The 24,194-nt window shown below is 37.1% G+C and overlaps 2 protein-coding genes across 2 annotated transcripts; one reads left to right on the forward strand and one right to left on the reverse strand.

The window, feature by feature from the left end:
* Positions 1-560: 560 nt before the first annotated feature.
* LOC140171524 (cytochrome P450 2J4-like) lies at positions 561-9,186 on the forward strand. The gene is made up of 4 exons (XM_072194793.1): positions 561-937; positions 1,747-2,425; positions 3,473-3,750; positions 8,783-9,186. Exons 1-4 carry the CDS (start codon positions 568-570, stop codon positions 8,974-8,976), a joined length of 1,521 nt encoding a protein of 506 aa, XP_072050894.1. The 5' UTR covers positions 561-567; the 3' UTR covers positions 8,977-9,186.
* A 5,140-nt stretch (positions 9,187-14,326) lies between these two features.
* Positions 14,327-23,742, reverse strand: LOC140170889 (transmembrane protein 145-like). Its single transcript, XM_072194092.1, has 17 exons — positions 23,647-23,742; positions 22,823-22,997; positions 21,983-22,054; positions 21,686-21,838; positions 21,410-21,488; positions 21,058-21,227; positions 20,509-20,665; positions 20,118-20,238; positions 19,533-19,655; positions 18,155-18,232; positions 17,636-17,743; positions 16,597-16,632; positions 16,332-16,379; positions 15,976-16,134; positions 15,506-15,544; positions 15,160-15,207; positions 14,327-14,583 (listed from the first exon to the last, which is right to left on the reverse strand). The coding sequence occupies exons 1-17, from the start codon at positions 23,707-23,709 to the stop codon at positions 14,458-14,460; spliced, it is 1,755 nt and encodes a 584-aa protein (XP_072050193.1). The 5' UTR covers positions 23,710-23,742; the 3' UTR covers positions 14,327-14,457.
* Positions 23,743-24,194: the final 452 nt, after the last annotated feature.

Consider the following 24,194-nt stretch of genomic DNA (forward strand, 5'->3'; position numbering starts at 1 on the left):
GGGAAGGTGGTTGTAGTTCTCAATAAATATCACATTATTAAGCAGGCATTCATGAATCCGCGTATAAGTGATAGACCGGTGAACCAAACATTGGAAGATCTTGGATTAGGAGAAGGTAAGGTTGAGGTACTAAGAGCATGTTATCACGTCTCAAATAACGAGACTCATTTTGCGTTTATAGAAGTGGGTTTTACGGTACGGTAGATATCCGTTAAATTTATGCCAAAGGTCATGACCACATAGGCATGTTTGGTATCATAACATTTTTAAAAGAATTATCTGCATACTGTGCAATTTTTGTAACAACACTATTAACCCAATGCAAGTTATGGCAAATTCACAATGTTAAGTTACTTTTGGGACAACCGGTTTCATTTAAATGTTTATCCATAAAAACCCGCTCACTTTTTACGTAAGTTATCAGTGAGCCCTGTAAATACCTGTTAATGTACTTGACACGATCGTCTAGTTGGTGATCATCTTTGAACTTAATGTCAGCACAAGCTAATTGAGATACAGTATGTAACCAACTTGCATTAATTATTTACTTGCATTTTTGGCATTTATATGTATAGCAAGCCGTTCACAACAGCTAGTAAAATGGAGCCCGTAATACTCGGTTTCGAGATTCAAACTATCTTGCTATGTGTAGCTGCCATCGCTATTTTCACATGGTGTTTGCAGAAACCCAAGAATCTGCCTCCTGGCCCCTGGGGATGGCCGTTGGTTGGATATCTACCAAAACTTGTAGTATCTCTCTACCGAACTGGACTTAATCCTCACCAACTGTTTGCCAAAATGGCTAAGCAGTACGGACCAGTATTTAGCATGAGAATTGGTGGGAAGGTGGTTGTAGTTCTCAATAAGTATCACATTATTAAGCAGGCGTTCATGAATCCACGGATATGTGATAGACCGCTACAAACATTGGAAGCAGGTAAGGTAAAGGTAGTAGGAGCGCGGCATGGTAGGCAAGATACTCGCCTCTGGTGCATGAGGTCCCGGGCTCAATTTCCGGCCGTGGTTAAGCCGAGCTTGGATTAAAAAAATTCTGAATTTAATTTGCAGTATTTGTGAGGTAAATTTCAGACTTCAGCGCCCATTGTGCATTAAGAATTGACCATGAGCGCGCGTATAAGGGAGACTTACGTTTTAGACCCGATAGAGCTGCCCGAGACGACCCTGGACGAAACAAGCTTAAACCTGAATGAATGTTCCTATGAAGTTAAGTCGTCTGTTAAATTTTCAACCAAAAAAAATAATTGAACAATTCTTTAGGATCCTTGGAGTAAACAGTTTAAACATGGTTCGTTGTTCTACGGTCACTAAAATGACCAGGCCAAAATCACCTGCTACCGAGTTAACTTAACAGCAAACACACTGTTTATTATATCAAACAACTTATGACTATTTATTAATTAGTGCAGTATGGCTATCAACCAAATTACTATACAATATCATACAAGATTTGAACTTAAAATTACTATACAGAATTCCTTTTGCTATTGTTACTTATCTATAAGCCTGGTGATCTTGAGTGACTGCCTTTCTGATGAGATTGATAATCAATATAGAATTCGAGTCTGTGGATATTATGAGCGCCCCCTAGTCAGGTCAGACCATCATTTTTTTTAATAACAATATGCTATTAACATAAGAATTAGACAAATGCTAATTACTAAGTGTCACATCCTGATTTAAATAATCCTTGACGGGCCTATCATATTTCGTTTACATTTATTATAGGAATTACATTTTCTTCTGGTGAAGCATGGAAACAGCAGCGACGCTTCACAATCATTAGTTTACGAAGATTTGGTGTTGGTAAAAGAAACTTCGAACAATGCATAGCAGAAGAGGCAGAGTATTTGACAGAAGAGATGATCAATCCTAAGCGTACATCATTCGATGTGCGTTCTCTTTTCATGAACGCAGCATGCAACATCAACTGCTCAGTTTTGTTTGGCAGGCGTTATGGATACTCCGATTCTAAATTCAAATATCTGCTCAACCTTTTAGATCAAAACATGCAGTTATTCGGCATAGGTGGTGCGCAGATCTTTTTTCCAATTTTAAAGTATCTACAACCAAGCAACTACAAACTTTTACAGAGTAATATTTCTAAATTGATCAACTTTATCAACGGTGTTGTTAAGGAACACGAATCAGATCGCGATCCAGACAATCCGAACGATTACATCGATGTTTATTTGAATGAAATTGAATCAAATCAAGAAGTTGGACGTGAGTCACACGTGAACCTTCCAAACATGCCTGTTACTGTGATGAATCTATTTAGAGCTGGTACGGTGACAATTTCAACTACCCTCCGCTGGTCAGTTTTATATCTGATGGCATATCCGGAGATCCAGAAACGGATTCAGCATGAAATGGATTCAGTTGTAGGTCGTGATCGATTTCCAAGGTGAGACTACAGCCTGTCTCAGAAAAAATATGCAAGTAAAAGCGCCCTCTTTGGCAATTAACAATACTCTTGTGACATGATGCTTACATCAACGTCAATGGTGAATTCTTAGCTTGCAAATGCTGTTTGTTCTATTCAATTTGCTTGTTTTAATCCCAAGATATATTTAGTTAACTAAAACGGTAAAATCACAATTGTGCCACTTTTACTAGGAATAGGACTGTACATCTAAATAAGTGATATAATCAAGTTATCCAGAGTTCAAAAGAATGCATTGATTACACAACAAAACTGTTTTGACTGTTTTATCATGATACATGTCAATGATTTTATCATGGTCAATATTGTTCTCTTTGTCACTCAAGACATGTAAAAAGGCAAACAAATATTGCACACTCTGTTGTGAAATTAAAATCATGTCAACGAAATATAGTATACGTTTGAAATTAAACTGACAAATTGTTACATAATCATTTCTAATCCTTCAAATGAATGTTCTTTTATTTTGATATAACCATGATAACATTCAATTTTCTAAAAAGTGGCACAAAAGGTTTTTATACATTTGTGTTCAGTGAAGCAGATCTCTGGATTACCAAAATCAAAATGAATGAAACAAACGGTATTTAAAACCCAGGACTGCTCCGTTAACGTTGATGTAAGCATCATGTCATAACAATGTTTTCTAATTGCCAAGTATGCCGCTTTCCACTTGCACAACCCGGATTATTAAAGTGCTTTTAAATAGTTTTACAGTGTAGCAGAATATATTCGTTTAAAAGGCTCGGGCTTTTCTTAATCTTAAGGATATTTGAGTTAAAGATAAGAGGTAGCCCGCCAAATAAATACAATTTTTCGAGACATTAATTGTTGATAAAGTGTTAAACACAAATCAAACAGAAGCTAGATAAAGTCAAAGTGATTCCCTTTGCTTTGTAAAACAGTACTACGGGCATTAAACTTTGTTGGATCGAATGATACTATTCTTTGCGTTCTTTTTTGTTTCATTATTTATTATATTCCTGGATTTCGAATGAAACATAACAGACTATCGGATAAGGATAAGTTGCCGTTTACTTCAGCAGTACTTCTTGAAATCCAGCGGATCACGTCCATCATCCCTCTTGGATTAAGCCATTCTTGTGGAGAGGACACGACCATTGAAGGATACGACATTCCTAAAGGAAGTGTGGTTGTGTCCAATCTTTGGGCAGTCCATCATGATCCGGATACCTGGAAGAATCCGGATCAATTTTATCCGGACAGGTTTCTGGATAAGGATGGATGTTTGCGAGAAAGGGAAGAGCTTATTCCATTTTCTACAGGTAAGGACGCTGAAGATTTGATAGATTGAAATAGCTACCGTAGCTCACTGTCTTGATTGTTAGTAGAGACCACACCACTAAATCGGGTCCAACCCTATCTGACTGGAGAAATAAGAACCAGTGTTTAATTCGCTGATGCATACCAGGTACATTAAAATGAAAAAGAAAAGTTTGAAATGAAGGCTGATATGACACTTTTTTGGTGATAGTTGTGCTCTGTGGATGCTTTCTAATCATCTGAGCATAAAAAGATGAAAAATACTACAATTCTGAAATTTTATGAAGGTTTTTGGGTTCCATGGACCAACTGATGTCACAACATAGCTGCGCTGAGCTGTAGGTATGGTTTACATCATCTTCGATGCACTACTGCGAAAAATCGAGCCGCTTGACTACCAAAAAATGCTGGTTCTAGGGTAGAATATATCGGAAACTTTTGGAAAAATGGTGTTTTGAAACGATGTCGTTATATCCATGAGAAAATGACGATTTCTTGGGTACACATAAAAGAATAGGAACTTGATTTAGTGGTGTGATTCCATCACTTGATTTATTTTTCCTATTCATTTGTGTGTGGAGAATGCCGTCCAAAAATCATCTTGCGAAAAGGCATTTTAGGCAAGATCGTGTCGTCTTACGGCATAATGCGGTATGAATTGTCTGTTTTGGACAGGTAACAGAAGTTCGTGCAACGTCATTTTGCGCCATTGCTATTTCGTTGCGTTAGACAGCTGTCAAAATGTTTTGCTTATGGATACTACTCAGCAAACACCAAAATGTTTTAAAACATGATAATGCATGTGTTTTTGGTTTTAGTTAAATAATTTTGATAACATATCAATGTCGGTTTATATAAACTCTTTTTTTAAAGTGTTATACTGAAAAAAATAATACAACAACATTTAAACCAAAATTCGAAATGCTGTAGTAAAATATCATTTGGCCAACATTTTGTGTACTTAAGTCTATTATTTTGCAGCAAGTTTTGAACAAAATGTTTTTTGAGTGTTATTAAAACCTTATGCCCTTGACCCTCACATGCCCTTGATCCCGACATTTAAAGTTTTCCGTAATACCAGTATGCCTATATTTGTGTTTGCTGGGTAATAATCGAACTAGGCATATTAAATTATCTATTTTGATTTTGTTTTAAAAAGTAATCATGGTACTATTTATATGATAATGGGTTTGTTTCTTGTTGTTCGAATAATATCCACCATGGCGACTTTCAAGGCATCCAACACCAAACTCTGTTTAGGTTATTTAGACAAATAGCATACACGTGTGAACAATAGGCCTACTCATTTTCCAATAGCCCGCAAAACTCAAATATCGCTAATCCCGACTGTATGATTATAGCAATAGATACCAAGGGGTGACACTAAATTCACGGTTGTTCTATTAGCAACGCAAAACCTATGAAAAATTCCGCTGGTTTACTAGCTAGAAAGTGAGGCCAGTTATCGATCCGTTATGAATAATTCATGTTCGACCCCTTGGATCATGTTAATTGATATTCGCAAATAACAACGTTGTTAGTTTTGCGAACTTTGCCTGTTCAATGAGAGTATAGCGCGCCCCAATACATCTGGGCACAAACCAGGCGAAAACGATCCAGTTTAATGAAATGGCGGACAGGTATTCCCATCAGGCACCAGTGATATGTTTTTTCAAATAAAGTCTACTAATTTGATATGAAATGACATTTTGCAATAGCAAAGTCAAAATTAGGACTTGCTGTCAATAATATGAAGGAAATACGTGACAGAGGCATGGTATGAAATACAAGTAGTATTTGAAGTTACAATGACCTTTGATACCCGACCTGACCTTCCATAGCTTTCCATCATGGCGCCTTATTCGTCTTTATGTATTTCCATTATGCTCTCAGGTAAAATAAAATACCAATCTGCACTAAGCAGACAGAATGTTACTTGGCTCCCAGCATGAATTATTGATTTTATACGGAGGTAAAGAAATACACAGTTGCCTGCAAGCCGTGCACCAAACTCCAAATACTTAGGGTAAATCTGAATAATGGTCACATGTTGACATATCATGTGTTCGGGAAATCACGTGGCAACATTTTAAGATTTCCGACTTGTTTACTAGTTAAATTGTCATTTGTATTATTGATTATTTATCTTTGTTAATTAATATATCTTTTAAATGCTGATAAATCGTGGTTGGCTGCCCATATTATATGTTAAATTCAATGTTTTATGAATATAATTCTACCACGCAGAGGGGGTCACACAGCATAATTTCACACTACACGATTTAGCTAGATTTGGAGCTCTGCACTTCAAATTCACGTCAATTTCAAAGTTTATACACTTAATATATTTAATATAATACTTATGTTTTTGTTATAACAAACTGGAACACGAAATATACTAGCGTATTACCTATACAGAAAGGGGATTTATACACATTCACTCAGCAATTTGACATGCCTGGCGCATCAAGACATTCTCTGTCTGGATAACATGACTGTCGCCCTCAATACGTCTGGGCACAAATTTAAATAACAATACGCTATTTACATATGAATGCGGCCTCATGCTAATTTCTAGTGCCGCTTCCAGGTATTGTTCTATGTAGATACAGCTAGTCGTATTTGCATATCAATACCGAGGAAAGTGGGTTCCATCTTCTCTTATTCGATGCACCCAAGGTGAATCAATGGGTGCTTCCTATATCTTTAGATATATTTATCTCAGCATAGCGCCACCACGAGCTTATTTCAATTGCGTTTAGATGTAGTATCGGGTCAAACTGTATCACGAACATACTAGGAACGACGAGCGTTAGGACCGACACAAACTGGCTGTGTGGGAGACTGGTTTGGATGTGAACGGCACTATGGCGTTCTACAGAGGAGGCTTAAAGGCATTCCTACAATGCACTATGATTGGGAAATTTGACCAATATAACCTAATTTTAGAGGCAAAGTCCCCATTGCCACACACACAAAATGGTCATTTTAAAACTGCAGCCAACGAGCTAATAGTTGAGACTTAGGAATGATATTTGATTTTCTTACAGGAAACATTCATATTGTCCCACTGCATTAATTTTATTCCTAAGTCTCGATGTTTTCAATGTTAAATAATAGGATGAAAACATCAGATATTCGCACACAATCCCAATGCAAAGTATGGTCAACTTGCCACATGTGTACAAAAACCAGACATACCAAGGTCAGAAACCCCATTGGGTCATGGGAATGTCTTTAAACATCCTCTGGGCGTTCTACCGCACAATGTCGTAATACAGTAAGCCAAAAAGTAAGGTACCAGTTACGTTCACCCATGGAAGAAGAATAGAGCACGAAGTGCGATGGAATTGTAACTCCGATCGTAGATGTGAGGTCAGCGATCGTCACGCTTGCAACATGTGGACGTAGATGGCAGCAGCATTTTTCTGTCATTAGCATAAGTCTCCACAGCACTACGCAGTACTATCGTAGGTGGCAGCAGCATTTTTCTGCAGTTTTCAGTAGGCTATCAGCACAGTAATACACAGGGGAAACCGACGCTGACGCCATCTTTTTGTATTGCGCTAGTATAGAAGTTGCAACGGCCTGGTTTACCAGTGTATATCCTAACCAAAGACAGACATGTCATAATTGGAACCACCAGCCATTAGCCGCATATTTTAGCTCGAATTTAAGATCTCGTTCGTTGGAATTGTTCAAGAAATACACAAACGACGATCCAAAAAACCCAGAAAAATTTAAAAGTTGCAGTTTGCTCCATTGCATGCCATATTGACTTGTACAGAAAGCGTTCGCGAACAAGAGAACTAGCGTCGCACAGTGACATCGCCCCGATATCTTCATGGCAGAAATCGCCATGGTAGGTTAAATCCACCGCCACGCATAGCCAGTTTATATCGACCTGTTTAATTGTTTTGTGTCGCATAAGAGCCGAAGGACATCTGACTAAGGCTACCCTGATTAGCCCGGTTACTGTCCTCGCTGTGTGTTAGTCAAGCATGGTACACCATAGGTCATATGGTTTTAGACTACCTTCAAGATTGGCCTATACACTGCGCTATATAATTCGGCACATATAAATCAAAATTATTGCCAGTTTTTGACTCAAGACGCAAGCTAGTATCTCAAAGCGTAAGCCAGCGACTATAATATCTGTTAAAATATATATTCAAGTGCAAGGAACCACATCTGGTTTCTTTATACGAAATCATTTACGGGAGATATTCATCATTTTCAAACCCGGTATCCAAAGATTTATCGTCTGAATATCAATCGTGCATAGCACATCCACGTGTATCGATCCCGTGTATTCATTTTAATGTCCCTTGCTGTATAGCGTAATTATTAACCGGGCGATGTCGGTGTGCGTCGTGCTTTCATTGATTAGCATGTTAAAACTAGCGTCGTGCTTTCGTTAATTAGAACACAAAAGTGCAACTTTTGATTTCATTTCTTCATTAGGTTTTAGATCACCGTTTCTTTAATTTTCAATTAATTTCAACAAAATAAGGTCTTAAACCAGAGCAGAAGAGTACAGATATTGGCTGTTTGTTTTAATTTGGACATTATTTTGTCTTTAGTTCGGATATACAGGGGTGAACACAACTGGTACCTTAATTCTTTGGCTTACTGTACGTAACACATGGCGTTCGCAACCTCTCTATTGTTTTGACTATAGAAAGAAAGGTGAGCGACCGTTTTCCAGAAAAAAAAAATAAGAAAAGAGAACAGAAACCAAGCAGAATGGGCAAGCAAATAAGCTAACAAACACAAAAGCGCCGGTAAAGGTAAAGTGTGCGAGTTTTATGTGTCCAAACAAATCAGTTTTGAGAAGAAAGCATATAGGACCCTTCCTTGGTTGATTTTCCAACGACTGAAATTCCACTGATCAACACATATTTTAGTCAAATTTTTGAGCTGAATACAATCAGAAAATGGCTAACAGCAGCTATATCATTTGATGAAGTTGAATTTGCAAATATTCACTTTCCGACCTTTAAAGTTTAACATTGTGTCTTTCGTTATCCCCAGGCCGTCGAATATGTTTTGGAGACCAGCTTGCTAAAATGGAACTCTACATATTCTTCACTCATCTGCTTCATCGCTTCACCTTCAAGAAGCCAAATGATTCCAAACCGATTTCCTTCAGCTGTTGTTTTAAAGGAGTGACTGGTAGCATCCTATTCCCAGACCACTTTATGACCCAAGTCATCAACCGCGACTAACCTGACAGGTCTGTTGCTCAGTTGATGGTCTTTAAAGCAAGATGTAATATTATGTTTTCACCAATTTGGTTCGTCAAATCCATCAATGACCCCTTTTTCAAACATGGGCTCTAATGGTGGATTGGCTTGCATCGGGCCTGGTTATCCCCATGGGAACCGTCTTTACGTCACAGGCCACGATTCAGTTCACTTCATTTCAAGACAACGTCTACATTGCTAAATTGCTAAATATGTCAAATGAAGCTTAACAGTAAAAAAATTGTATAGTTAATAAAACACGTATGAATCAGAACTACAATAATATACATGTTTACATGCGGTGTATCTCAAGGTAGTAAATACTGGGACCTATAAAGCAATAATGTGTGACTTGTTTAAAGAATAGATTCCTATTTAAATGTTAGTTTCACTGATCGCGTCTCTTTTAATTTCAAGCCAAACAAATCAGGTAAAACGAAGAAAATTGCTATTTCATTTCAGTGCCTACAATGTGTGTATTAGCTCGCCGATTGTATAACCTGTATCTTTGGCTTATTGCGCGGAGCATCACGCAGTTGGGACGTATATAAGACTGCGTTGAATAGCGATATACAATCACACACGAGCTCACATTCACAAGACGTGCTAGCCAAAACTTATTCGCCTCAGTTACGACGTGCCAAAAATACCCTCCACTCCGACGTGCCATACAAACTTTGGCTCGCCTTTACTTAATCCTGCTCAATTTTTGGCAACCCAAATTAATGCTGTCTTATCATGTGATTCGAGCGAAGTTTTTAAGACATACTGTCAAAAAGGTTCATCGGTGCCAAAATCGTTTGCCCCTCTCCCTTTATGAGCATGATGCGGAAATCTGTTTCCCTCCTTGTTGTCGTCTTTATAATGCATCTTCGAGATACATATCAAATTAAAACACGTAATTTGTTTTCGGAAAGCTCAACAGTATATCAGTCGACTTAAAAGTCGCTATATCAATGTAATTTAAAAGTAAAGTTGCATTTTTCTTTTGTCACGTACAGTGCTCAATCATTACGGAGAGCAATATATCGAGGGTTGAGAGCCAGAAAGCCTTAACTCACAAAGGATTCCTGTGCTGAAAGGATATGATAGTCGTTAGCTTGCGTGTTGAGAAAGAACCGTGCGTATTGAGCTCAAAAACTGACCAAAATTCTGATTTTATATGTGCCGAACTATAGCGCAGCGTAGGCCACTCGTGGAGGCAGTCTAAAAGCAGATGACCTCATGGCGTATAGGCCTACCATGCTCACTCACACACACAGATGTCAGTCACCAGGCTATTGTCAATAGCCTTAGTCGGATGTTCCTCGGCCCATTATGTGTCTTAAAACTATTAAACAGGTCCGAACAAAATGGCCATGCGTGGCTGTGGATTCAACCTACCATGGCAATATCTGCCATGAAGATATCGGGGCGATAACACTGTGCAGCGCGGAGGAATTTCACGGGGGGACCAAAACACAACCTGTGAGCTCAGCTCGATTGTTAAGAAACAGCTGCGTGTGTAAATGATGTGGGGTGAACATAAATAATCAATTCTCTATTCTAGATCCTGAAGTGTAAAAATGATGCACCAAATGGCTTCAATACGCGGATTTAGGGTTTCTCAATTTGTGCCGAAATTCCTTCCCACAACGCAATAAGCGTTTTGCATAACAATAGATACAGTTCGGAGATTAATCAATGTTCTTTGTTATGCAATACGCATATTGCATTGTGGGAAGGAATTTCGGCACAAATTGACTTCGGTAGAGAAACCCTAAATCCGCGTATTGAAGCCATTTGTTGCATCATTTTTACATCATTGGTCCTTCATTAATTTGAAACAATTTTCCAATCCCCATGTAGTCCAGTATATACCCGGATTTAATGTACCCCCTCCCCGCCACACACACACACACACACACACCCACACCCTTATACCCCGGCTCTACCAAACCATACTTTTTAGCTTCCTTGGATCAGGCAAAGAGGGCGTTAAAGTCACGTTACAAATCGTCATTTTTTTATAATTGATTTTAGTGTCAATCAGGTTATATAGGCCTATACTTTGGTGTCATCGGCAAACATTTTGACGATGGAGGATGAAAACATGTAGGATGTCAATCACAAAATGAAGAAACAACACCAGACCCAGTTTCGATCCCTGAGGAACCTCGCTGGAAACATTTTTGTCAGAGGACATTCTTCTCCATTCCACCTCCCCCCACGCACACCCCCCCCACCCACACACACACACCCACTACTGCATGTAGGAATTTGTAATTATCTATCAGATAGAAGGTACTGCTATCTGAGTGGACTGTTTAAGGTTGAGGAAATCAGGGGCAAGGCAGGAAATCGGGAGCAGTAGCATGCGGTTAAAGGGGTTGATCTGGAGAATCGTGCAGGGTATTGTAGCCTATATCATTATTATTGTTGCATACAGGGTTTTGTAGCCTATGGCATAATTATTGTTGTTGACTCACTTGTTGCTAATGTGAAGGTGGTAATAAGGAATTGGACATCTTTTAATAAACATTATCACATAAACAGTTACTGTAGATAGTATTTCATAATACACCAAATATGTCATTCACACCCTCATCAGCAGTTTCAGGTTTGTCATCCACACTCTCATCATCGGTAGATAGCATATCAGGTATGTCATCTACACCCTCGTCAGCGTGGCAAACCAAGTATTACATCCACACTCTTTAGTATTAGATATCTTAATACTAATAACGGCGTGTCCGTCCGTCCGTCCGTCCGTACCTCTGTCCGCGCGCTATCGCGTGCGAGTCCTCGCGGTTCGCGTTCACGCGGTGCGCTATCGCGTGCTCGCGGTGCGCTATCGCGGAGTATCAACGGGAGTGTGCGGGGAGTGCAGTGCGCGCATCGGAAAAGCATTACAATGTGACTAACAGGTGCATCTCATCGGGCCAATAATAAATATAGGCCTTATTTTCAACACATATTTCAATACCGAACACGTGCACACACCAAACACGTGCATATAGGCCTATTTCAGCAGAACATGACTATTTCCGGAATCCCCCAGAATGGTTAACATAAAAATTATCCGTTGTGGTAAGGCCTATAACCGTTTTGCGTTCACGTTTCTCGCGATTGATTTCATTACTTTAGTAACGGCCTATATCCACGTCCAGATACTAATTTCGGTTTCTCTAAATGTGGTAACAGGGCAGGGCTTGGAAGAGGCGAATGATGGGTTTCCAGATTATGGGTAGGCCTACCGAAGTAAGCATCACACCTATAAAACAAACAGAGTTGATTAAGTTGTGTCAAGTTGGGTCTTTGAGAGACTCATTTCATAGTAGTTTAAAAAGTCAGGGCAGGTATATATGGGTAACGGGTTTGGGTAATTAGAAGTAGACCTATCACGAGAAGCGCCCCGGGGGGGGGGGCACTCCAACTTTGGAGATGACGCGTATGTAGGGCTGTTAAGACCCCCTTTTTCAGCATCGCTGTCACCCGAAGACCCCATATTTTTTTACGAACACATGCTCTGTCACCCGAAGACCCCCTATGTTTCCATTTGATCTGTCACCCAAAGACCCTTACAAGTTCAATTTGAACAGCAACTTTCATTTATCACTGATTTGTTACTTATTTTTAAAAAAACAATGACATTTGAAGCCATTTAGAACTAGAAATTCAATTTTCGAGGTTTTTGCGACGCTGTTTCGGCTCTCACCCAAAGATTTCATTTAAAAAAAGGTCATGTTCTCACCCAATGACCCCATATTTTTTTACATTTTGCTCTCACCGAATGCCCCTTAGTGCGAAAGCGCCAGCCCTACACCTATATCCATTTCATATTGAAGTGCCCCCCCTGGGAAGCGCCCGACCGAGAACCGCGAAATCTAGTACCAAATAAGTATGTCATTCACCACTTATCAGCAGTAGATAGCATGCCAGGTAAGTCATTCACACACTCATCAGCAGTAGATATCAGGTATTGTTAATATCCACACTCTACACACATCCACACTCATTATCAGTAGATAGCTTATCAGGTATGTCATCTACACCCTCGTCAGCGTGGCAAAGCAAGTATTTCATCCACACCCTTTAGTATTAGATAATAGCATATATACCAAATATGTCATTCACCACTTATCAGCAGTAGATAGCATACCAGGTAAGTCATTCACACACTCATCAGCAGTAGATATCAGGTATGTCATCTACACTCTCATTATCTTAGGCCTACGTAGCATATCAGGTATGTCATCTACACCCTCATCAATATGGCAAACCAAGTACTTCATCCACATCCTAATCAGTATTAGATAGCATACCAAATATGCTATTCAGTTTTATTTATTCTGAGTTCACCGATCGAGTGATGGCTGATACCTTGCGCGCATGTGTATCATTGAATCAGTGACGTATTAACTGTGTGTATATCGCTATTCGTCTTACATCTTATACAAATTATGTCCTAGCTGCGTGAAGCTCAAAACGATCGGCAAGCTAATACCAATATCAATTTTCTTTGTTTTACCTCATTTTGTTGGCTCGAAAATAAAAGGAGACACACTGTAATCAGTGAAAAATAACATTTTGTGAAAAACATCCTATTCTTTATTGAATCGCACATTATTGGTTTTACAGCAATATCTTTACAGTAAGCTTAATATCACCACAGCAAATAAATATTCAACAAAGTCAACACCCAATGTAACTGTAATGTTTGGATATAAATATCCTTCTTTAATCGACATTATGTAAATAATTTATGAACTATATGAATTTAGTATAAATGTAGATCGGATCTCATAGATAAACATTAATCATTTTAAAATTGTGTTCATGATATATGTATTAGAAATTTACTATCCCTATATAAAATTGTATTCATGACTATCCCTCCCTGGAAGGGGCCTGGTATAATAATATTTCTACCAACATTATAATCCTCTGATCTGAAATTACCAACATTGTGAAATTAAGGTTTACCAAATTGAAATTTGAATTTAACGCTATTTGAAAATGTAAAATCTAAATGTATGTTTTAAAATTACCAAAATATGAATTTTTATACCTGGAAAGCATAAATTAAAAACGAAAGTTTGCGTCTGACGTCATCGTCAAATCAAACACCCTGTGGCCAATGATAAGTCAGCAACGCATAGGTGGCGCCTTCCCTAATCATGCTATGCTTAACCAATCACAGGCAGTGGAGAGTTTGATTGACAGGGACGTAAGAGGCAAACTGATTTTTAACACTGTTTTTGAGTATAATTTGAATTTTATTTTCAGATCTGAGAACCAAAATAAAAGTGAAATGCAACAATATATTATAAAAGTAGGTTAAAAAAATGTTGTATAGATGAGGTAGCTAAAAAATATTGAATTATTTATCCTGAAAAGCGTGTGGAGTATGACATAGTTGGTAGAAACATCATTATACCAGGCCCCGACCCAATTTTCCCATTCCAGATAAAAACAAATAAATTAGTCAAGTTCAATACTAGTGAATGATGATGATTCTGAAGCTTGTTGAGACTGTTGAAGTCCCTCGGTCTTAGCATTGTCTTCTTTTGAATCTTGTCCTGAGTTGCTCTGTGCCTGAATGGATGCCTGTAAGAGAGAAATCAATAAATCATAATTATGTAAAATTTAAAACATAAAATGGTGTCTATATGACTAGATCAAGCCAATTATGGATGATATTGCCAAAGTGTTTTTTCAATTATTCGCAATATAAATATCTACATTTATTTATTCCTTTGTTGTGTTTTTCAGTTATAGCTTATATACCACTTTAAAATGAAATTTAATTTAAATTTTGAATAAGAAAACAGTTATGAGATGAACTTATAAGTTCTATTAATTAAGGTCTGCTTAAGTTTATCTATAACTGCTTTCTCATATTTTTATTGCATTTACATCATCAATTTAAAACTGATAAAGATCTTTTTTAATCATACAAAGATGAAATTAACCACAATTTGTGACGTGCCTAAATTGAGGCCAGTTTTAGTCTTGGTGAATTAATTATGAGAGTTGGTCAGCAGGGCAGCTTTTAATTTTTTGCTCTCCTGAAATATCACCTGATATATAATTACTAACCGCCAATTATCATACATGTTCTTTAATGCTAAGTCACTTTCTAGGAAACTAAGAATTTCTTTACTTCACTGTTACGCGTCTTACCTTAATAGTGGAAGCCAGGAAAATGGAGAAATCCTTGCAAGCAGTAGGCTGGAAAGAACATAATAATGATGAAGATTATTATGGGCAAACTGATGGCGAAGATGATGCTGAATAACGCAGATGATGATTCTGATGAAGATGATAATAATAATGGTGATAATAATGATTTATAAATAATAATCCTAGACTATCGCATATATCTACACATCACTGTTTCTGTATGTATTTACATGATAGCTGCGGGTGCCTTGGCTATCACTCGCAATCAAACAAAATGCATCCAAAATTGAACACAGACAATGTGCTAAATGACATGGAAGCAACGAAATGTTTTGTTATGCATTACCTGTGTAATTTCTGGTGATGGAACAACTGCTGCATAATTCTAAGATAAGAAAAAATATAAAGTGAATTTTACATCATTAATATTATTTTGCAGTCATGTCATCAGAAGGGTTAAACTAGAGAGTCAAAACTCCAAATAGCTGGTTAGGGAAATCCGTAAATGAAGGGCGTAGTATCAAAATAATGTGTCCCAATTTTAAAAAATTGCAGCAATAATAATTCAATAATGCACTCCGGGGTAAGCGTATGTTGAAGAGCACCTCTGTAACAAGCATCTCTAAATTTGCAATTTCCTGTAAATTTGAACATTCTCAAGTTATAGTAAACAATATTCTTTGTATTCTTTTCCATTCTTGTATTCCAGGTCTGTATTCCGAATAAAACAGAAAAAGAAATTGCCATCTCATATGATAACCAAAATAAAGATATCTCATTTATTTACAGGCCCTAGTATGTATTTATCATTATTACCTGCACTAGTTGTGATTCATGGGTTAGCTCTGGTTCCTGTGTTGCCCGTGCTTTTTTGATTATCTGTGGTTTCTTGACTAGTTGTTGTTCATGGACCAGTTGCTGTGGTACAGGACCAGATGCCAGGACGATGTTTGTGTCAGTCCTTGGTACAGGACGCTGTAGCAAGGCAAATTAATAGACAACTTGATAAGTTTTGAAATGTCACCTGATAAACTGATAACCTGTAATAATTATATTATGCATATTCTTGCAATGTAAAGTTACTTTTTATGCATTTTGTGCTCAACACCTGAATTTAAGAAACTAATATAAGAGTTGTCCTTTCTTTGTTGATAATATTATTAGCCCCTTACCGTAATAGATGAAGCCAGGAAAATGGAGAAATCCTTGCAAGCAGCAGGCTGGAAAGAAGATAACAATTTGATGATGATTATAATAATGATGAAAATGATTATAATGATACTAATGGTAAGGAGAGTGGTGATGATGACAATGATGATGAAAATAATAATTGTGATAAATAATGATTTTTTAATAATTTTGATACTAATGATTTATTAATAATCTGTAGAACGATGAATTCAAAGTTAACTATGGTAAATTAGGGAGTTGCATTACCTGTGTAATTTTTGTCGACGGAGCGACTGGTGCATACTAAGATAAGGAAGAACAAAGTGAATATTTCACATCATTAATTACGCAATCATAACATTACAGAGAGTTACAACTTTAAATCACAGCCAGTAAGGAAAAAATTATTGAAAAAGCCTGAAATTAAATAATAACTGGTTTTTTTATTTTGGACATATAGCAAAAATTGCACACTCAGCCCATTCATTGATATAAAGTCTGCACAAAAAGTAACTCAGCTGTTATAAATACGCCTATAGCTTCAGAACTAATAATTTATTTCACAATATTTCAACATAGAATGGAGGATAATTTATTTACGCGGATTTTGATAGCTCATTCGTCCAATTGCGTTCAATATTAACAACACAGCAGTGTTTTGAAAGAAAAATGCCCGAATTTAAAAAGTTGCAGCTATTTGTATTGATTTGAAGTCAGCGCGAAGATGATGGCTGGTTTTACATGCCACAATGCTGCGTATAATAACCATTGATCGATGTAAACTGCAACTTTTAAATTCGGGTATTTTTCTGTAAAAGCACTACTGTGTTGTTAATATTGAACAACATTTGACAAATGAGGTATCAAAATACGCGTAAATAAATTACACTTCTTTCTATGTTAAAATATTATGAAAACAATTATTAGTTCTGAAGCTATAGGCGTATTTATAACAGCTGAGTTACTTTTTGTGCAGACTTTATATGACAGACACACAAATAATTGTAAGTATGGAGGAGCTGCATGAAGTGAGTATATAGTCGTCAATTTGCCGCGTTTTACACACTTCAAATACTCGCCTCCTTTTGTGTGCACACTGGTATTCTAATTATTATTGAAAAGACTATAGGCCTAAGTATGCACTTAGAATTGAAGGATGGAATTCATGGATAGAAGAACCACTTTTTACAGGCATCGCCTAATGTCAAACAGTATTAATACTTGAAAATGAACGATTTCTATTATATGCACCAGTATATTTAGCAACAAATAAAACAAGTTTTTAGAATATCTTCATTATTGTTACCTGGACTTTCTGTGTTTTCTTGGCCACCTGGGCTGTCTGTTGTTCAGGAGCTACCTGCTGTGGCTGTGGTACAGGGCCAGTTGCATAGAAAATCTTTGATACAGGGAGCTGTAGCAAGTCAAATTATTAGACAACTTGATAAATAAAATACCTAAACAATGCATTTAGGCCTATCTAACTTTTTTCCATACAATACCAGTGATTCAATACCAGGACACATAATTCTTACATTTGTTTTCATAATAATATGGTACGCATTTTATCATGTTTATTCTCTAATATATAGAACAGGGATCAGCCGCCATCACACTGCTAACTAACCCTGTATGCAGATATTTTCAGCTCACTTATCATGCTGAATCAACAGAATTCATGAGTAACTTGAATTTAACAAAGGGACGAATCGGTATTCGGCGTTCTGCCAAGCTCATAACAGTATAAACATATCACCTGTGATTGTAAGTTTAATATTACAAGAATTATTCATGGAAGCATACGTAAATATAGCAAATAACTTACATCACACATGGGAACAGGTTTGCCAGGCTGGACTTTCTTGGTGTCTGCGAAGAAGTTGTTATATTTTGGACGAACAGGCTGTAATATCAAAAAATGACAATTGTTATTTGAGGACTATTAAAATAATTACACACACTCTCTATACTAATAAAATAATAAGCTCTGTGTGTCTGTCTGTCCGGCAATGCGTTTCGCCGCGCTTCGACGCATCGCTCCGATATTTCGGATATAGATAGATATCGGGCATTCCACGTTTATGGGGTAGTTTGAAAGGTCGTCGGAGGTCAAGGTCAAAGGTCAAAATTTTGAACTTTGTCCGATCGGGCCCAGGCGGCGGATGACATGATCGAGCCGGCAACTCGTGAAACCGCTCGGCCGTATGGCATTTTCCATATACTCGGTTAGTTTTGTGGGGTTCATTATCGAACCCCAACGGTTTTAGCTTGTATTTATATTATTTATCAACATAGGCCTATTTGTTTGTGATATTTCAAGCGTTTTAAAATTTCAAAATAATCCCATTCAATTACACGGTTGACGATGAAAACTTACTGAATTTAGGGAATGCACGTCATACACCACCTGATCGGGCCCAAACTTGGTAGGTGGAATCCTTGATACGAGGCGAATATATGCCCGAAATAATATTGAGGTCAACCGAGGTCAAAGGTCATTACGGAGGGGTCAAATTTCAAACTTTGTCCGATCGGGCTCAAACTTGGTTGGTGGAATCCTTGATGCGAGGGAATATATGCCTGAAATGAAATTGAGGTCAACCGATGTCAAAGGTCATTATAAAGGGGTTAAATTTAAAACTTTGTCTGATCGGGCTCAAACTTGGTGGGTGGAATCCTTGCTACGAGGGAAATATATGCGCAAAACAACATTGAGGTCAACCAAGGTCAAAGGTCATTACGGAGGGGGTCAAATTTCAAACTTTGTCCGATCGGGCACATACTTGGTGGGTGGAATCCTTGATACAAGGGCTTAAACATGGTATAACAAATTCTCAATATGACAGGTACAGGAAGATTTCACCACTCCCTGCAAGCCTAGGTCATCTAGGGTCAGAGGTCATATGGTATCATTGGGGTCAAACAGCATCACTATCTGATGCTGGTGGTCCTACTCTCACATACAGCTACAGTGCCCTCACAGCTGCAGGTACTCTAGTAAACAAAATGTAGCTCATGTAGTAAATGTAAAAAGAACTAAGCAAAGCAAAGCAAAAAAGAAGCAAACAATATGTATAGATTTTTATACTTATTCTGTTGCAGAACACGTAAGATTGAAAATATTTTGTCCTGGGTTTTATACGTGTCTATTCAAACTTTGTCAAAAAAAATGCAAAGAATCGTTTTAAAAAATGTCAGCTTACCTTTGCTGTAGCAGCTGTTTCACATTCATGAACGACTTTGTTCTCTACTTTTCCATCTACAATTACACTGTCAAAGTATTTTCCCGGCGCATCCTCTACGTCACTTATCTGTAGGATGCCAACCTGTTATGGTAAACAAACAAAACAAATTTTAGTCAATCAAACCAAGTCTCACAATCTCTGTATAGTCCACATTTGGGGCTGTTTCATCATGCATTGCAATACTGTATATTATCATCCATCATCCAACAGTCCAATGAGAATGTTTATTGCAGCGTGTATACCATTTCAAAACTTTATGGCATTATTCAATTCAAAGTTATTAAAAATAACAAATTTTAAAAATTAAGTGGTATCATCAGACTTTGAAGTCTAATGTTTATGGCATATTGGTTTTAATCAAGTTAAGCAGATTTGTTGTGAGCATTCCAAGATAAATAAAAAGCTCATCACTAGCATGTTCAAAGATTATTTGCTTTTAATGTTACGTCTATCTCCCATTACCATAACATGCTGAGATAGCATGGCAGTATTATTGTTGAATATTTTGCTTTCAAAAGAACGGCATGAAATCCTCAAACTCACCTGGTTGGCTTTCATGTGATAGGGGAACAGGGTGTTGTAGTTTTGAGGAAAGAACAAGACCAGCCAGAATACATGTCCAGAGAGAATCACGGTCAGGTGTGCACAGTGCACTATTTGGGCCCTGAAAACAAAATTAAAGACACACTGATATTCTGATGCATAAATGATTTGATAAAAGATTACAAAAGCTACATTTTACTTATTATGATCATTGTTTATTGTATGTCTTAAATTTGCAATGGTTATTTCTAAACTACATCAAAAATTGTGCTGAGCACTTTTTCTCCCTCAGAGTTGGTCCACTTGAATATCAATTAAAACACATTTAAATGCGATAAGCTACTTTATTTTTGCCGAATAGTTATTCCAATTATACACGATATTGACTCACCTTGAATGTGATGATAAAGCGCTGTTGGTAATCCAAATCATGAGTGGTTCACTCAAAAACCAAACGATGAAGAATAGGCCAAAGTAGCAGTAAAAGCGCCCTTTACCCGGGTAATGTTTTACAGAGATGGTGGAAGCGTAAAGCACCCAAGCAAGACCTGTAATCATGGAAATTGTGACAAGTTACTTAATGTATAGGTAGTTAGTGCGGCACACACACCCACACCCCTACGCAAAAAAACCCTACCCTCCAAAATGCCTTGTACAACTTAAAATGTAACATTTTATTTTAGGTCATCGAGTCATTTTGCTTCCTTTTTACGGACAACAATGAGCTTTTAAATGTGTAATTAAAAATAAATAAATAAATCCATTAATATAAATATGAGCTTTATTCCATAAAATTGCGTAAATTTGGTTTGAACGCATCTTACAAATGTGCCCAAACAGATTTGTAAATCCATACACACTGAAAACACATATAAATGAATGTTAGAGCAGCTTAGCTGTATTAGATTTTCTAGATTTAAAATGTCACTTGTTTCCTTACCAAAGATATTCAGTCCAATTCCAGCATATGCTGCAGGAGTCTGGTTCTCATTGAAGTAGTCCCTGTCATCAGCTAATGCATGTTGGTAGAGGTATTTGACTGCAGAGGCGATGGTGAACAACACCATGACAATGGTGATCTTGATGCATCCAGAGGTAGAGATCTTGCCCCTACAATGCCAAACAGAAATATGATTATCTTTTAAAATAATTTTTCAAAGAAACATAATCCCGTGAACATAATATTTCAACATGTAGGCCTAAAAGTCGCAGAGTGTCAGGATTGAATAACAAGTCACCAAGATATCAAAGGTCAAGTTAAAATTGTTTAATTCATTTGGACTAATTTGTACCTTGTCAATGTGAATCCTTTGGCGATAAGGATCGAATCCAGGATGAATGTCAGCTTGGAAATCGTAGACAATACATGGCCTGTGAATGAAGAAAATATAGAAAGTATTGAATAGAAATACAAAATAATATAAATGCAAGGAAAAATATAAAAAGTAATAGAATGAAGGGAAGGTATATAAATTAATCGTAAGCTATCAGAAAATGCTAGCGTACCGTATAACCTTTATTACAGTCAGTCTGCAACAACAAAGAAACCAAAGTCTCAATTTTCTCACCAGTAGTTTCAAGCCACTCCAGTGACATGTATCCAGTCCTCGCAAAATTCATCTGTGATACCACCAAGCATACCATACCAATGAACTGCGCAACTACACTCCAGAAAAATAGCTGAAAAGTTGAATGCAGCATTCGGCGGCTCTTCAATGTGGCTATTAAAATATGAAAAGAGACAGAAATCATAGTTAATAGGAGGTTCCTATAACTTCTTAGACTTGTGGGAAAGTTGTAAATTGATATGATGAAATTTCATTATGCTTCATAACGCATTGTGTCTTAGGTTTTAAGGTACTTACATCGGTTGATGAACAACATGATAATCACTCCAACGTAGAGGCTCAGATAGGCAATGTTAGTCTGCAATATGACTGATGAAAACAAACAAAACAAACACAAAACAATTAATTAATTAGTATGCACTTGAGATAGAGTGTGAGTTAATGTGCAATCTTTTTTCATTGACTGTCTCTCTTACGCCCTTCCCTCCCCCTCTCTAATGAATTTGGTACAACTTTGCAATAGAGATTAGTAAATATGCTGGGGAAGTTGTAGAGGCCCATGTGTCTAATTGTAAATTTAAGTCTTAAAAATTAAATCACACATAAAGCCACTCAGTACACATTAACATTGTTGACTTGTTGTCACTGTTAACTGTTAACAATGTTAACTGTTAACACTGTTAACTGTTAACACTGTTAACAGTGTTAACTGTTAACACTGTTAACTGTTAACAGTGTTAACTGTTAACACTATTAACTGTTAACACGGTTAACTGTTAACACTGTTAACTGTTAACATTGTTAACTGTTAACACTGTTAACTGTTAACACTGTTAACACTGTTAACCTTGTTAACATTGTTAACACTGTTAACACTGTTAACTGTTAACACTGTTAACTGTTAACACTGTTAACTGTTAACACTGTTAACACTGTTAACCTTGTTAACATTGTTAACACTGTTAACACTGTTAACTGTTAACACTGTTAACTGTTAACACTGTTAACTGTTAACACTGTTAACTGTTAACACTGTTAACTGTTAACACTGTTAACTGTTAACAGTGTTAACTGTTAACTGCACTGTTACTGTTAACTTTTAATGTGTGCAATGATAAAATATTTTTTAAGACTTACTCTTCTCATCTGCCGAAAAATGTCTTGTCAGGAACGCATCCCCATTTGTCATGTTAAACTGGTAAGACAGTTCTATTCCTGGTTTGCTGTAACTGCCACAATTCTGGATGGTGATGTACCACCATCTCGGCCATTGATAGTCCTTCCATGTTCGGTATCCTTTGCAGCTGATATACTGATATGAACATGAATATCAAGTGGTTAGTCAAATGTTTTGCTAAATTATGTCCTTTATAATGCGGGAGAAGTTAGTGTTAATAATAATACAAGTATAAGTCCTTCCACTGTATATAGTAATTACGGTATTTAGTAGATCCATAAAATTCAAATGAAACGGAATCGGGCAGGGTCTGATTCTGAAAAGATATAAATGGAATTTTTGGACTCAAGTTTTGGTAGCGCGACTATAAATCCCAAATATCTTATTGCGCAGGGTAGAAGAGATCGGATCAGAAAAGTATATCTTAGCCGTCAAGTTTGATAATATAAAAGTGTCATAATATAGTAGAAATTGCCACAATTTTGTCGTTCAATAAATATAATTAATTAACTAAGAGTAGAACCGATTCTGTTCAAATCTCTTCCCTATGCTCTACATCACCAAGTATAAAATAGGATTGCAAAGTGAAATATTTTAGGTAATTACGGTATACTACCTAATGTTATTGTTTCTGTAAAACAATGATAAAGCCTTTTGCTGTGGCTTCAAAACTTCACTGTTTTCTCATATATTCCCTTTTGTTCAAAAACTTCAGTTCTATAATCCTTTAATATACATCATATCAACTTTACTTAAAAGTGAACCTAAAAGTTATTTTACTTACCGGGATGCCATTTTCGATGATTTCTGTACACCCGTTATCCGTTGACAGTGGAATCATGACCATGCCACCATCACTTGCAATTTGCTGTTTTTCAGCGCACGTCTAAATTGAAATATGATAAATAGATTTATTCTTCTGGTTAGTCTGATGTCATCGCCCAATGACAGTGGCGTACCGATCGAAAACAAATATGATCAAACTTTGTGATACTTTATTTTTGGCTTGTTTTCATGGTTTTAGACCAAAATCAACCTAATTTTGGCCCATAGCATTAAAAGCTGCACATTTTCGTATGTTCTTGTCATTTTAACAGAGGGCTATCGGGATGATTGTTCAATTTCTTGGAAATTTTGCCCAGTACACCACGTACTGCCCAATGTCTCCCATGGTCAAAGCTCATGAGCTCCTGGGCCCTAATATTGGACCCCAACAGTTGCACTCATGCATCATGCTCACGAAATATTTGCCACACCCATCGTCCAATCCTGGTGCATAATCAAAATTATGGCTACGTGTAGTAATATGTAGGGCCTACATTGTAGGCCTAT

This window comes from Amphiura filiformis, chromosome 15 (genome assembly GCF_039555335.1).
Source record: "Amphiura filiformis chromosome 15, Afil_fr2py, whole genome shotgun sequence".
NCBI classification, from domain to species: Eukaryota; Metazoa; Echinodermata; class Ophiuroidea; order Amphilepidida; family Amphiuridae; genus Amphiura; species Amphiura filiformis.

What these genes read in the sequence shown, in the direction of transcription:
- LOC140171524 (XM_072194793.1), top strand. Translation starts at nt 568, where the DNA reads ATGTATAGCAAGCCGTTCACAACAGCTAGTAAAATGGAGCCCGTAATA. An exon ending in GCTACAAACATTGGAAGCAG is followed by an intron (nt 938 to 1,746) that starts GTAAGGTAAAGG and finishes CATTTATTATAG; the next exon opens with GAATTACATTTTCTTCTGGT. An exon ending in GCTTATTCCATTTTCTACAG is followed by an intron (nt 3,751 to 8,782) that starts GTAAGGACGCTG and finishes CGTTATCCCCAG; the next exon opens with GCCGTCGAATATGTTTTGGA.
- LOC140170889 (XM_072194092.1), bottom strand. Translation starts at nt 23,709, where the DNA reads ATGGTCATGATTCCACTGTCAACGGATAACGGGTGTACAGAAATCATC. An exon ending in GGAGTGGCTTGAAACTACTG is followed by an intron (nt 21,489 to 21,685) that starts GTGAGAAAATTG and finishes CTTCATTCACAG; the next exon opens with GCCATGTATTGTCTACGATT. An exon ending in ATCACATGAAAGCCAACCAG is followed by an intron (nt 19,656 to 20,117) that starts GTGAGTTTGAGG and finishes TTACCATAACAG; the next exon opens with GTTGGCATCCTACAGATAAG.